Source organism: Leptonotus elevatus, chromosome 19 (genome assembly GCF_054856555.1).
Source record: "Leptonotus elevatus isolate MCC_2025b chromosome 19, RoL_Lele_1.0, whole genome shotgun sequence".
In the NCBI taxonomy this organism is placed as follows: Eukaryota; Metazoa; Chordata; class Actinopteri; order Syngnathiformes; family Syngnathidae; genus Leptonotus; species Leptonotus elevatus.
The window spans coordinates 12,278,633-12,294,549 of NC_141257.1; the positions used below are offsets into that span (position 1 = coordinate 12,278,633).

Genomic DNA, 15,917 nt, shown 5'->3' on the forward strand with positions numbered 1-15,917 from the left:
ATGCACTTAGGTGACCTGGCCTACATCTTCAAGTAAAGAGCTCAAGTCAGTGTACAAGTTGTGCTAATTGTATATCAATGAAAGACAAGAATAGTATACTTTCTAAAAAATATTAGCAATTTTATGAAATCCATAGCGGACTACTTTGGAATATGTTCGCCCACTTAGTTGTTCATCAAGATATAGGTCAAGGAGATACAGTGGCAGCAGATTGCTCATTAAGTGGCAAACCAAGCAAAATTCTCCGAGTGTGTTTTCCAGTGGCAACAGGCCGGCCATCTGCTCCTCTTTTATTCATTCATTATCATCTCGTCTTTGTGTGCGCGCGCGTGTGTGTGTGTGTGTGTGTGTGTGTGTGTGTGTGTGTACGTGTGAGGATACATCACAACAGTCACTCGCTTGACCATGTGTACAACGTCGCCGATGTTGTTGTCCGAAACCAACAGTTGTGTGTCAGATGGTTCAATCACGTGACCGCCGGCGCTCGCCATTGGCTGCGCCGTCTGGCTAAAACGCTTGGCGCAATCTGGGCTCAAGAGTTTCTGGTGATAGTGAGGCGAGTGGCCACAGGATCTAAGCAAGGGAAGACAACGAAGAGAGCAAGCGAGGTCAGAAGGAGCCACGGAGCGGATGGCCTAACCAAAGATACGATGCTCCAACAGCTAAATGAATGTGTACAGGTAAGATTTTAACTCCTTATCATACTCAATTGAGATACTTTTAGAGTATTGTGGGGCAGAAATAAGTGTTTTGGAGTAGTATTTACTTTTTCAATACCCCAGTACTTTTTGTCAGGCAAATCAATTTTGAACCCTTTGAGGGACAGTGGTCACTACAGTGGACAGCTATTTAAAAGTGGCTTTCTCCTATTATGAATCAAACTCAGGGTTTTCGGCTGGTTATTAAAAGTCATTAAATAGATTTTTGCTCAAATTAGCCATTACAAATGAAAATGCAATTGATGTAAAAACACCATTGTTCATGCTTTATTTGACATATGTTATGCAAATGAGTCACTATAACACAATTGAGCAATTACAAATGTGCTACAAATATATTTATTTGTAGTGACTTGTTGTAATTTACAATGAACAAAATGGCCTGGAGTCCATTACATTTCGTCTTGTTCCCGTACCAATTGCTCTGAATTAGAAAAGAAAAACTTACTGTTCCTGTCACCAACGTCCAACATGAAACACCAATACCACCTAGCGGCAGAAAATTACTTCAACACTAATGTTTGACTCAATATTTTACGATTCTTTTAACTGCTTAGTTACCAAAAAATTATTGTGTCAATTAGATACTACCGCCAATATGAAAAATGACCCCCCCGCCAAAAAAAATCTTACATTTAGAACAGATGTAACATGCGATTAATTTTCGAATAATCGTGAGTTAACTATGTAAATTATGCGATTAATCCCGTTTAAAAATTGTAATTAACTGACAGCCCTAATATATATATGTCTGCGCATGCGCGAATATACAGTACGACGTGGGCATTACATTCGTTCATTCGTTTTAAGTTGCATTAAAAACAGCATTCAGTTAGACTTGCTGATACCTGCAGAAACCCTGAATCAGATTTTGTAATCTTCTTCTTTGAAAGGTCAACTGATCTGGCTTCTTTTGCATGCTACTTTCTTTTTCCAGATCCTGAGCTTTAATCACCATACCTAAGACTGAGGGAATCAAGCCCAAGCAAACCAAAGCTTTTCTCGATACCAAAGCCAACAGAAGCTCGTCCGTCACCCGCCGTGTATTTCGCAGTGTCCAAAATGAAGGGGGATAGCACGCAGGGAGATATGAGCACTTGGAGGGAAGTGGACTTTGCTCTCAACTGTACCTACATTGTACCGGACCAGGTGTCGAACCCAAGTTTCAACCTTCCGAAAGCCATGACTTCCATTCCACGCAACCTGTCGTTCGAATACAACAAAACCAATGAGGTAAGAGCAGGATTTGAGACTACACCTTGTTCCAAATGTAAAATTTGTGACTTAAGAAGTGATAGATGGATCTCTCAAATAAAAATGAAAAGCTTATTAGTTATCTCGTAGCACAAGAGGGCAGTGTTTTTTCAGACCTCTGAAGGTTGATTTAAAGACAAGCTTACGGGATAACCGATCACCTAAAATTAAGGAAATCGGGACCAATATTGCTCCACGCCAATCGATTGGTACACCCCTATTTTTTTTACACTTTTTATAGCTTCCTAGCAGGTAAACGAGCACCAAGGGAGCTAGCACCTGAGGCTAAAGCTACTTCTGCAAACAAAGTTTACTTTCTCTTTAAATACAGCATAGATAACCCTACACCCACTCGCCCACACACAAGCAGACACGCAGACATCATGACGTCAGAGATTTTGCCAGGTGATCTTATCACACCTTGTTCGCTTTCTTTACAACTACGCACACCCTCTTCATCTCCCACAGATTCTTCTACTCAGGTGATTCATGCACTTTGCGATAACACTTCAGTCAGCTGACTGCTTGGCTCTCAAATCCAATAAAAAAAAATGCTTTGATTTAGCCAGAGTTAAAGGAAGATTAAGGTTAGCGAGATAACTGTAGCCATGGAAACCCACAAACTTTCTTTCAATTGTGAAAGAAGCAAAACTTTCCTGGTTTGGCCAGTTTACAAGATCGACACCAAGCCTTGCAAAAAGATCTGTGGAAGGAAAGTATAGTCGATGGTCACCTCAGAATGAATTGGAGGGATAACATGAGAACAAACTAACTAAGCTAGCAGGCTAACTAATCTTTGCGGTGACCTAAAACGTCATCTTCCTCTTTCGGTCTCGTCCAACATTTTGTCAACACTTTCCGTTCTTCTGCTTCTCTCCTGACTATTTTAGATGAGTATCACTTCATGGGTATTTTCATTGTCCATCGTATTTTTGCATCTACCTTCTGCCCACAAGCATCAGCGTTGTCCGATAAAGAATGCCAATAAGGAAGAACCCGACACAAGCGCGCTTTAAAATCATGTGCTCTACGCAAAATGGCTCACATCCAGATTAGTTTCCTTTCCTAAAATGCGACTCTTTTCTTCTTGCTGGCAAAACTCTTTTCTGGACTTATGAAATAGTGACGTCCCTTTGTGTGAGTTTGTGACGGTATATGGATGACTTCAAAGTAAGTCACAAACCTCACGTCCAGGCTTTTGAAAAGAGTTAGACTCTTGTCGGAAGATTTTGGAATTTGTCTTTGGATATTTCAACCAAAAACCAAACAAACATTTGTGAGGTCAAATATCTTTGATGTTGGTGGGCAAGATACCAGAGTCCATTCTCAACACAGTTTTTCGTTGCCTCGGTCTTGCCTCGGACTACTTGGCATTTGACTCGGACTCGCTAAATATTTTTAGCAACTCGATCGAGTCAGCTATGTTTTTATTCCTGAAAATTAACATACTCCTTCAAAAGAAACTTGAAATAAAGTTTTCATCAAAATAGGCCTGCGTTGACACTCTTGGTCTTATCAAGACCTGGACTTGGACTTAACTTGAACTCGGGTCTTTGTGACTAGAACTCGATAAAGGATCTAGTCTCTGATTGGCTATCCGCTAGCCTCTTCACATTTTGAGCCTGAAGTGTGCCCTGAAAGCACGTGGCAGATGGGACTTGAGGCGTGAGTGCCAGTTATGGGGGGTGGGGGGTGATGCGGACTGGGGTTGATTGGGGGGGGGGGGATTTAGGTTAAAACCAGATGATTAACTTTCGTTGGGAACAGGCTGACCAGCCAGGCATCAGGCCTCAACCTGGCAGGCGCACAAGCCATTTCCAATTCTGGAAAAAAAATTAAATTAAAGATGAGTAATTGGGTGATTGGGGGTCGGGAGGAGGGGGGGTAGCTGCCCAGGCTCCTTTATTGCGTTCTTCTGCACACTACAAGACCCCCACCCCTGCTTCCCCTCCGCCTTCCGCCCAACAACCTGAGCGGTTGAGCAGCGGTAACGCGGCGGCACAGCGGTTCGTTAACCACGCAACGCCGGCTTTGCACAATGCGCCTTGTCACACCAGTTCATCACCTCACTTGAACATGCACAGCCACGCACGCCCTTGTCCTCACTGACCTCTTCCTTGTGTCATTTAAAAAACACCCACACGCATATACTTTAAAGCACTTCTCTTTAATGATGTGATAAACAATCACAAAGTGTTTGGGTTTCATGTTGTTTTTAATAGTTGACCTTTTCACATGGTGCTGCGGTAATCCTTTTTGAAGAGTAATTCCTGAATGGCAGGAAGAGGGAGAGTGTATTTACTTTTTTTTTGGGGGGGGGGGTCATTTTAAAGATGGAACACAAAGCTCCTGAAGACGTCGAGGCCAAGTGTGACACAGATTGCGATTGGGGGGTGGATTGCATAAGGTTGACCCCAAGCTTGTCATGTGACTAATAAGGGCATGTTATTGTTGTTTTGAATTTCCTTTTCTGATATTATGTGAATATGCAGAGAAATTAAAAAGGTTTCTAACTGTGCAGATTTAAAATTACTGTACATAATGGGAATAGAATTTAAACATCACATACATAAAAAATTGTAATATTGCAAATGTAAATGTAAAAAAAAAAAAAAAAAAATAGACAACCTAACTTAATATGCTTCACATGCTGTAATTAAAAGTACAAGATTTGCTAGTGGTTACAAAGGCAGTTAAATAGATTTTTTTTTTAAAAGCAAAGAAATGTAAAAATTTTTTTTACTCAAATTACAAAAAGAGCATATAGTGCAAGAACAGGATTTTTCAAATTAGGACTTTAAAATACTTTGCAAGACCTTAATCATAGGTGTGGGAAAAAAAGCTTAGTTTTTTTTTTTTACCTGCATTTTAAAGCTTTATTGGTATGTTTTGAATCTTTTTATTCATTGTGATTATAAATTGGGGGAGCGAATTATACACAAGTACAAAGGCAAAATAAAAGCTTTTAAAGGGGAAGTCAACCTTTAACATTTCTTGACAATAATATATTATATGTGACCTCACTAGTCTAAGCATGACATTCTGATTATTATTACATTTATGGAAGTTTATGCAGCAGAAGTTTATCCATCTCAGGGGGCGGCCATTTTGACTGAAGATGACAATGTTGCTCAGGGCTCAGGCAACGACCAATCACAGCTCACCGGTTTCCTGAAGCTGCGCTGTGATTGGTTGTTACCTTTGACCTGAGCAACTGTGATGCCATTTTCGCTCGACAGCAAGTGGCAAAATGGCCGCCTCATATTGGTAAAAACGGCTGGATTTTGCTGCTCAACACATATTCCACTAACACAATATTAAACCTAACATATTTAGACTAGTGGGGCTGCAAAAAAAAAAAAAGAATTGGTTGATTTTGAGGCGTATTATACACGGGTGCGTGTTATTCACGTGATTTCACGGTAAATTACCAAACATACAGTATATGATAGAATGCATGCGACAGTGGCTGCTGTTCTTATAATTTTGTGTTTAAGTAAAATCCACAAAAGTAAACTTATTCAAAATATTTGGCAAGAAAAATTGCTCTGATGACCATTCCTTGAATATAAGTGGCTTATTGTGCTTTTGGTTGGGCGAAATATTGCGGGTCAATAAAGATGCATGCCGCATTCATAGAGAAAAACAGGTCAAAAACCGCATCCTGGCACGTTGTGCTGCATGTTGCGTTCAAGTGGACAGGAGGTCAAGGATCAGTGGAGTAGTAGGTGAGAGAAAGTGTACTGTTAATTCCATTCACTGAAGTCATTAGTGTGGAAAGTAGGCCACCTTGGAGCTTTAAACTTGCCTTTTGAGCTGTCTAGGTCAATGTGAAGAAGCCACCAGCATTTGATTATAAAATAGTAATGAAACATTATGCAAAAGAGGAATTAATGGTCAATTTGTCTCTAGTATGATAACGCAACAAGATTATCCGTGGCCTCATAAAAATTAAGTAGGACATTACATTGTAGACTTTTACAGACAGTCCGGACTACCTAAGATAATTTAACTCATTCACTGCCATTGACGGCTATAGACGTCAACAATTCATTTGAACTATTTCTAGTTAGTTTAATTTTTTTTAAGAGTCTGAAAACCTAGAATTTTTCTCTTGTACATTTAGAACAGATATAAAATTGATGATTAATCGCGAGTTAACTGTTGAAGTCATGCGATTAATTACAATAAAAAAAATTAATCGTCTGACGCCCCTAATTTTTAATAATCTTTTTTTTATTAGGGGCATCGGGCGATTCAAATTTTTACTTGTAATTAATCACATGACTTCACTGGTTAACTCTCGATTAATCACAAATTTTATATCTGTTCTAAATGTACAATAAAAAAAGATTTCTAGGTTTTCATACTCTTGTTAACAAAAGTGGGGAAAAAAGTGAAACTAATAGAAATAGTCCAAATGAATTTTGGACATCTATAGCCGTCAATGGCAGTGAATGAGTTAATATTACATCTTGAATATGACTTCGACAAGCCAATCAATACAGAAAAAAAAATGATCGTATTTCGTACCGTGTATTTTTTTTCCTTCTAAAATTTTAGTACATAACACGAATCTGTGGAGCTTTGATCAGTAAACAGGAGGTGAGGGTTTGAATCTTATTTAAATTTTATGCGTGATCTGTTTTCAAGGTGAACGGTGTGTTCAGCAAAGAGTACATCCCTCAAGGGACCCGATTTGGCCCCCTGCAAGGAGACATCTACACCAAAGACAACGTCCCCAAACAGGCCAACAGAAAATACTTCTGGAGGGTAAGCACAACGATCAAAATGGATGCATCCACAGTATAAGACTAAGGCATTCATTTCATATAAAGCCAATCAGTTAAAACAGCAGTGAATCATCTTCCACTAAGCCAGATAACGATCTTTCACGATAAGTCCACTGACACGCAGGAAATACAACCCGTTTGCAAATTACCTTCATTGGCCTTCTTTTATATTGTGATCACTTCGTGGTAAATAATTTTAAACTCAAAACGCTCAACACAGCTTTACTGGAACTCAGGAAACAGAGCTACTCCCAAGTGAATTCCCAGTCACTCTTTTCCCCACAAATGGTATTTCCCTTCCGGCTTTATTTCCTGTAACCTTACGAGCAGAAGTGGGAAGCCACGCTCATGAACTTCATAACACAGCTGAGTGTAGTCGAGTCAAGTAGGTGCGTGTATAATTTGGCTGCCGGCCAACCGTTTTTTGTTTCCCTTACCAAGAGAAGTGGAACTATTTGCGACTATTGACAATGATGAGAGTGAAAGGGAGAGGGAGAGAGAGAGAGAGCGTGACACAGCAAAGTGGACCACACCTCCAAGCTTAAATACAATGACAGCTCAAGCACTAACACACAGGAGTGACAGAACACCCACGACACACCGACGCTGCCCAAAGGAGTAATACGCACAGAGGATACTTTACTGTACATGGCAGGGGTGAATGTTCGTACTTTTTCCTCCCTTTATTTATTTATTTATTTTTAATTTAATTTAAAAAATTTAAAAATGGAGAGATTTATTTATGTATTAATTAATTTAATAAAAATTAAAAAGGGGAATTTATTTATTTATATATCTATTTATTTATTTTAATTTTATTTAAAATTGAAAGTGGAGAGATTTCTTTATTGATGTATTTATTTATTTATCCATATTTATCCGGTTATCCATTTAACCGCTTGTATTCTTTAAAAAAAAAAAATTCATTTTGAAAAGAGGGAAATTTTATTTATTATTTATTTTCATTTAAAATGGAAAAAGGAGAACTTTTTTTTTATTCCATTTATATATTGAAAATAGGGGACATTTTATTTATTTATTTATTTCATTTAAAAATTGGAAAAAATGGAAAACTGTATTTATTTATTTATTTTCCCCTTGATACTGATTTGAATATGTATAACTTAAAAATTTTGAACATGCCGATTTCTGTAGAAATTGCATGTGGAGGCTGTAAGGCTGAATGAAAACTGAACAATAAAAGTCGTACATAGTGCATTCAATTATATTGTGTTGCACAAAAAAATAACTGCATTGACTACAAAACTAGAACTGTTTTTAATCCTATTCTCTTTTTTACTTTTTTTTTGCAGATTTATAGCAACGGGCACCTGCAGAACTTCATCGACGGTCACGATGTCCACAGGAGCAACTGGATGCGTTACGTCAACCCGGCACGATCTCTGAGCGAGCAGAACCTGGTGGCGTGCCAGAATGGCCGAGACATCTACTTCTACACCATTCGGCCTGTGGAGCCCAAACAGGAGCTGCTCGTGTGGTACAGCCAGGAGTTTGCCCAGAGGCTGTGCGGTCAGCAGGACAATAGCAAACACAGTGAGTGACAAGATTATATGAAATATACTATACTTTTATGTTTGGTGTTGTAACTGTCCTGGATTCTCTCTTAAGAATGTTGTTGTTATTGATTTTTTTCTCCCTTGGATATCTGATAACATATACAAAGTGTTCACTTTAACGATCTTTGACAGACTCAGATTAGCCTGAAAATTCCTTCACTGCCAAGTAAACGAAGACACACTATTTTTTTTCCCCTCGCTGGGTCTGGTTTAATGTACCAAATCAAATATTTATGAATGGGGGTGTCAGGCGATTAACATTTTTAATCATGATTAATTGCATGACTTCAATAGTTAACTCACCATTAATCACAAATTTATATCTGGTTTAAATGTACACATTTTTTTTTTTTTACATTAAAATATTTTTTTCCCAAGTTTTCATTCTCTTGAAATCAAAATATGGCTGCATCTTTTAGTCATTGATAGTCATTTCATAACTCATAAAATAGAGTTAAAATTAAAATTTGTGTTGGTCATTTCTCTGCCACTAGATGGCATAAATGCATTTAAAAGACGGTGACAGCTCAGTGCATTTTTCTTTTCATATTTAGAGCTATCTAACCTTTAACACGAGGTAATTCTGCACCTTTTTTAAATTGTAAAATACAACTTGACCCCCCTCTCCACAAATATATGCATTATTATTACATTTATTACTATTAAATGTTGATGTGGACTAGTCTGCTGCGTTTTGACTGGAATTCCCCCAGTACAGGCTTTCCAAGTAAGGGACGGTCATTAATCGCGCATTAAAACATTTTTTGTGACGTTAAAGGAATTAAATTAACGCACTGATTTTGACACCTCTATTTATAAAACATTACAAACACACACTTAGTGAAATGACGGCTGTATGGTTTAAAGTCCGCAGAGAGTCATTTTTTAAAACTCTATTAACCAAACACAACTGCAGTATATCCTCATCCAGAGTGATTCTCCACTGCTACAAAGTGGAATGACTCACAGCAAGTGAATACACAAGATGTGTGGCTATTTAACCTGGTGACTAATGCCACAGCAGTTTAATTGCATTGTAAAAAGCCTAAAATCACTCATGTGAGTTTCATTTCAAAGTCTGCGGTTGCGCAACGTTTCGCATCTCTCATGTTTTTTTTTCCAGTTTTATGACCTCTTTTAGCTTCAAGGTAAACCCCAAACAATTAGGCACATTATCGTTCGTCAGACGGAAAGAAGAAAATCAGGTAATTGCCATTGACATGAATAAGGATGGAAGAACACAAAAATGCTGATGCGGTGTGTAAATGATACGGTAATGATCAGTTGAGAGGCGCATACGTGACATGACATGACACACCATTTAACCACCAACCGATTCTCCCACAGCAACTTCATGACTTGAAGTGACAAACAGAAACCTAAACTGCATGCTTTTATGGTGTTATGAGTCAAACCTGATACTACTATCATTTACCATCACAGGGAGTGGCATGTGTGGGTGGATGTTGTATTCTTAAGATGTATATGTCTCAGCATGTCATCATATGTCATCGGTCTTCGAGGGCCACTATCCTGCACGTTTTAGATCAGGGGTCATCAACCTGAAACTGAACTGAAAGCTACTTCTTGGATTACTCCTTTGATTAAGGCAAAGAAATGACCTATTTAATACTAGCTCTCTTTAAAAAAACAACAACATTAAAATTAAATAAATACATAATCAAATAAATAAATCGGCCGTATTTAAAAATATATATATTTGTATCCATCCATATTACATATGATGTACAACCATAACATAAATAAATAAATGAATGAATAAATAATTAAATAAATACATTTGCTCAATATCAGTCAATTTTTCTCTCTGTTGTAAAGTTCTACAAATACAAAATGACAAAAAACTCCATATTTTTAAACGATCTACATATTGGAATTTGAATTATTAATAATTAATTAATCTGTCATCGGAATTTTATTCTGCCATATATCGGAGTCAACATCATGCTAAGAAAAAAAAAATCAACTTCAGTCAGGCTGTTACTTAAAATGAGCAATTATCGGTATTCAATTATATGAAGACACTCATGTTAATGACTTCTCGTAATAATCAGGAAACGGGTACATATCTAAATGCAACATTCCATTTCTATAAATCTGCCATGGTTCACATTTTCTCATTAAATGTCCAAAAACAAGAGAAGAAATCCCGAACACCAACATAAAATGTCCAGAAAATTGATAGCTAAAAAATACATAAAAATAGATACATAAATAAATGGAAGACGAAAGGTAGAAGAAAATACGGATTGGATGCTGCATATTTTTCTGTTAAGGTGCAGCCATAATTAGCTTGTGGGCCCTCATTATATTAGACTTACATTAGATCATAATGTTCAAATGTTTTGCGGCTCCAGAATTTTTTTTTTTGTTATTACAATAAAGGTTGCTGACCCCTGATCTAGAACATGCAGGATCGCGGCCCTCGAGCGAGAGCCGGAGTTGGGGACCCCTGCTCTAGGTCCATACCAAGCAATCTCTGTACTCAACATATATTTTGTGTGTCTTTCAGAAAACATGAATGTTGACGATGAGCAAGAGAACACCAAACAGCCCCTCCCTCAGCAGATGTGGCCCAAGGAGAGGACGAAGGAAGAGGTGAAAGAGGAGAGAAATGATGAGGAAGTGGATGTGGAGATGTTGGGGAGAGACACCCCTCCCGATACTCCTGATGACCAAATCATGGATTTCAGCAAGAAGATTGAAAAAGAGGAGAAGATCGACAGGGATCAGGAGGATCGTGGATTCATTCCATCCACTCATCCTGAACAAAGCCACGGAATGAATCCTCCATACTTACCACAACACCTCCCTGCATTATCATCTGATGAACAAAATCTGCCCCTCCACCTCCATGGCCTCTACGGCCACAGGGAAGGGCTGGTGTCATCTTACCCGCTTTACCCTCAATCTAGACCTCTCCAGCCCACCTACCAGCTCCTTCCTCCTTTCACCTCACACTATCCTCGCCTCCTCCTCCCTTCATACTCTCCTCCATTTCCTGGAATGCTGCCTTCCAGAGGATCCCTTCGTTACGGTGGCTATCTGGGCACGGACGGAATCCCATACCCTCCTCTCAGCACCCCTAATCTCCTCACAATGTCCCTGCCATACCATTCATCCCCACAGGGTGGCCTGAAAGAACTAACCCCTAATGTGTCCCCACCAAGAGGCGCTCCGGCGACTCCTGAGCTCTCTCCGATTCCCAAGCCAATGAGCCGGCTTCCCTCACCTGAACATACTTCCTCCGGTTGCGAGGAAGCAATGAACCTCACATTGGACATTACCAAAGGCAACTCGCGCAATCGTCCTGGCCACAAATCTTTGCCCTATCCTCTGAAAAAGCAAAACGGAAAGATCAAGTATGAGTGTAACATCTGCTCGAAGACTTTCGGACAGCTGTCAAATCTCAAGGTACTGACTTCAACAACCGTCAATTTCCACTTCGGCTGAAGTGCCCTCCTTTAATACCATTGCCTTTTTTTGTAAACGTAGGTCCACCTCCGAGTCCACAGTGGTGAGAGACCTTTCCAGTGCAACTTGTGTAAAAAGAGTTTCACTCAACTGGCTCATCTACAGAAGCATCACCTCGTCCATACAGGGGAGAAGCCACATGAGTGTCAGGTATGTTGATCACCTCTTTTCGTCTCTTCTCTCTTCTCTCTTGGTTATCCCTCATGTTCGACGATGATTGTCTTTGCGTTAAAGGAATTGTCGGTGTGATTGAGATGACTGATTCGAGATTTAAAGTTACATTACAGTTTGAGCATCTAGGACCAGGCGGCAGGCTTAGGTGTTCTTGACACAGTTTTTTTTCCCCAGAGGTGGAGAATTCAGCTCTAGGAAGTAAAAACCCTGCCACAGTTTGGCTTTGGCCACAGGCAGAGATGGGCACAAGTCTCTAAGGATAAGTCCAAGTCTTTAGGTTCCAAGTCAAGTCTCAAGTCGTTCACCCACTAGTCCAAGTCAAGTTCAAGACTTTAGGTTCCAAATTAAAGTCAAGTCTCAAGTGCCTGACCATGAGTCCAAGTCAAGTTCAAGACTTTAGGTTTCAAGTCCAAGTCAAGTCTCAAGTCTCTGACCCACAAGTCCAAGTCAAGTTCAAGACTTTAGGTTCCAAGTCAAGTCGTTGACCCACAAGTCCAAGTTTTTAGGTTCCAAGTCCAGTCTCAAGTCCAAGACTTTAGGTTCCAAGTCGAAGTCAAGTCTCAAGTCTTTGACCCACAAGTCTAAATCAAGTTCAAGACATTACAATATACATACATTCAGTACAAGTCAAGTCTCTGACCACAAGTCCAAGTCAAGTCCAAGATTTGGACTTGTTTGCGTGTTGTCGCATTTGTCTACTCTACTAGATGTTGCTCGGTCGCATAGAAAGTAAGGGGAGAGAAAACGAAAGCAAGCCACACCATAGAGACTCATAATCTTCATGAGTCCCAAAAGAAGAGTCTCGAGTCCAAGTCAAGTCATTTACCTGCTAAAGACAAAATGTAGCAGGGTTTTTACTTTCTGGATCTGAATTCTCTTTCCTCTGCCTGTATTAAAAAACACACACAGACAGATTTCACAGTCTGGATATGACATCTCTGGTATTGATAAAGAATTGCAAAAGATGATGTAACTGGCTGTCATCCTTTGTAGTAACAAAGTCTGTCTATATTACATTCATCCGCTACCCGACGTCTGTTACTCAATACCGTTTGAATGCTTTTGTTTGCATACGTGAGAAAGCAACTGGTCTGTGATAAGGAAGATTGCGTAATTCCACTTGGTGTTCAAAATAATCCCAACATCAATGTTGCCGTCTCTCCCTTTGACAATTGTTTCGTTTTTCCCAGGTGTGTCAAAAACGCTTCAGTAGCACCAGCAACTTGAAAACTCACCTTCGACTCCATTCTGGGGAAAAACCGTACGAGTGCAAGCTGTGCGGCACCAAATTCACTCAATACATCCACCTCAAGCTTCACCGCCGCCTCCACAGCAGCCGCGATCGCCCTTATCACTGTCAGCTGTGTTCCCAGGCCTTCTTCCACCGCTTCTCCCTTCGCATCCACCAACGCAGCTGCTGCCCGGCCAACTCGGGCTCAGCCGTCAACGTCCACATGAAAGAAATGCTGGAGCGCTTCGATGCCAGCCAGGAGGCCGACGCGCTCACCGAAACGGCATCGGCGCCGCAAGTGGAGGAGGCCGTAGAGAGGTGGCTCGCTCGTACCTTGGAAGGCGAGGGGAAGGAGGACCAGAAAGAGGCCACCTTTCTGCTCAAAGCTCTGACTGTGGCTATTAACGCAACCGTCAGCCAATCGGCAGCTCCAGTTTCCCAGCACAGCTCTCCGGCAGCCTATCAGGAAAGAGCTAGCGTGGTCCATCTCCACAAGCGTTCAACAGTGAAATTGGAGGGTCAGTAATGAGACGGAACCCTTGAAAGGAGCAAAGGAGATTTAACATGGACAATAGCACTAATAGAGAAACCAATGTCGCCAAAAGTAGCCTCTGTTTTGACTGAAGAAGAGAAACACAGCAGCACCAAAATAAAAACATTCCAAAGACGGGACTTAGTGACATACAGGTTGTGCTTCCTTCTAATGAATATACAAAAATGAAAATGGGAGGAGCTTGTTAAGCTGTGACGTAAATTGATTTTACTCAGGTAGTTTTTTTGTGTTAACTTATTATATTTTTCACCTGTTCTGTTTAGAGATGTTTATTTATTTAGCTGTTTTGCTGTCTATTTGATGGTAGACATTAAAACGACTCAGGAACAGTAACAATGATGTCTTAGTTTATCATACTTTGTGTCCTGTGTGTCCGGCACAAATGATTTTCCAATTTGTTAACTTATTTATTTATAATGTAAAGGGTAAAATCTGGTATGTTTAATTCTTGTCTGAATGAGCATTTGCCAAAACATAGCTTAGTAACATTATTTTCTTTAGTAAGTTTAAAGACATATTGGACCAAACCAAATCATCCAATCCAAATAATCTTGTTGATTCTGCACTAGTTTCTCATTTTGCAATAAAATTGAGCAACAGTTTATCAGCATGAAAAACACACACAATGTCAACACTTTATATATTGTCATAATTTTCTAGGTTTCTTTTTTTGTACGAGGTTTGACTGTAGTGTTTGTTTGTTTGTTTTGGAAACAGGTTTGAGATTGTACGAATTTATATGTGAGAGACTATTTTGATGATACTTTTATATGATGTAGCGTAAAAATAAAGATATTGTTTCTACATTGGTTGATTATGTTGCTGTTTCAGTACTTGCATTGTAAAAAAAAAAAAAAGATTATTGCTTTTTGTATAGCATAAACAGACAAACTGCATCTGTTTAGAGGAGCAAGGAATCATATTTGAAAACTCAGCCATTTGCAGGTGGAAGGTAACGATAACGTTAAGCGTCAAGGTATAACTATTGGGAGTCATTTGTTCCCAAAAACATATAAATACATTCTATTTTAAATATTACCATGCTCCCAACGACATATTGTTTATTGACATATGTTTTTTTTATGCTAGAGCATACAGAAGGCTTTGATGCAGCCTCTGAACTGAAGAGGGGCGCTTGAAGAATGATAGTTATTACCAAAACGTTCAGCAGGTGGCAGCAGAGTATAAGAGATCAACTAGGGCCATGTTGCAACAAGCTGTTTTAAACAGATTTGTGAATAATTATGACACTTAGCTATATTCTAATGCTAATTGCTGCAAAACGGAAACAGATAGAAGTTTTTTTTTCTGATGAATTTTTCTTTTGGTAGGTTCCATATTTTTATAACAATAGAACACAAGATTCTGTGGGCCTTGCAAAAACAGTCAAAATCCAGTAAAACAGCGGGGAGCAAAGGGGGTTGCTTCACTGAAAATGGCCGGGAGTGAATGAGTTAAGGACTCACTTAGTAACAAATATTTTTATCCACATTGTTGCATCTACTTCATAAAAGCGAACGTGTTTTCATTCAAAAAAGTGATATGAAGATCTGCCAAGTCTCAAAGGTGTTATGAAATAAGCAAACACTATTTACGTGTAGATGGGGAGGGATGAGATAAGGGCCTCATACAGAAATGACTTCGACAGACATCGACGGTTGAAGTAAGCACAGCTGTGCGACCCCATTATTATTATTTTTACTTCCACTAGAAAAGATCTTTAATTGAGTTGTACAGGTTATAAATGGCATTAATGATAGAGAGTAGTAAGTAAATGAGTTGTTTTGGTCTAATACCTGGCATTTGAGCAGGGGTGTGTAGACTTGTGATATCAACTATGTGGTACTTTTTTTCCCTTTTTTATATTATTAGATTGTGTAGGTGTACACACAATTGACGAGGCAACAAGATGAGCAGATTGAGTCCGACAATTAGTTTGTAAAGTGTTTTTTTTTCTTTCCTTGACTCAAAAAATCTAAATCTTGCTCTTTCCAGTAATTGTCTGTCTCTGACCAAAAAAAAAAAAACACACACACACGCTGATTTCCTCTTGTTCTGCGTGGGAGAACCCAGACCAACAACACCTACGCACGAGTGAACTCGAGTAAAATCTCCTCAAAA

General features: G+C 39.3%; 1 protein-coding gene across 2 annotated transcripts; it reads left to right on the forward strand.

The window, feature by feature from the left end:
• Window positions 1-544: 544 nt before the first annotated feature.
• On the forward strand, window positions 545-14,605 carry prdm1b (PR domain containing 1b, with ZNF domain). 2 transcript variants are annotated; one of them, XM_086063418.1, is made up of 7 exons: window positions 545-680; window positions 1,657-1,952; window positions 6,627-6,746; window positions 8,080-8,320; window positions 10,877-11,778; window positions 11,860-11,988; window positions 13,203-14,605. In XM_086063418.1, exons 2-7 carry the CDS (start codon window positions 1,782-1,784, stop codon window positions 13,767-13,769), a joined length of 2,130 nt encoding a protein of 709 aa, XP_085919544.1. In that variant the 5' UTR covers window positions 545-680; window positions 1,657-1,781; the 3' UTR covers window positions 13,770-14,605. The 2 variants fall into 2 exon arrangements, with proteins under 2 accessions (XP_085919544.1, XP_085919545.1); XM_086063419.1 differs by lacking the exons at window positions 545-680; window positions 1,657-1,952; window positions 6,627-6,746 and adding an exon at window positions 7,356-7,429.
• The last annotated feature ends 1,312 nt before the right edge of the window (window positions 14,606-15,917 follow it).

What these genes read in the sequence shown, in the direction of transcription:
- prdm1b (XM_086063418.1), top strand. Translation starts at nt 1,782, where the DNA reads ATGAAGGGGGATAGCACGCAGGGAGATATGAGCACTTGGAGGGAAGTG. An exon ending in ACAGAAAATACTTCTGGAGG is followed by an intron (nt 6,747 to 8,079) that starts GTAAGCACAACG and finishes TTTTTTTTGCAG; the next exon opens with ATTTATAGCAACGGGCACCT. An exon ending in GCAGGACAATAGCAAACACA is followed by an intron (nt 8,321 to 10,876) that starts GTGAGTGACAAG and finishes TGTGTCTTTCAG; the next exon opens with AAAACATGAATGTTGACGAT.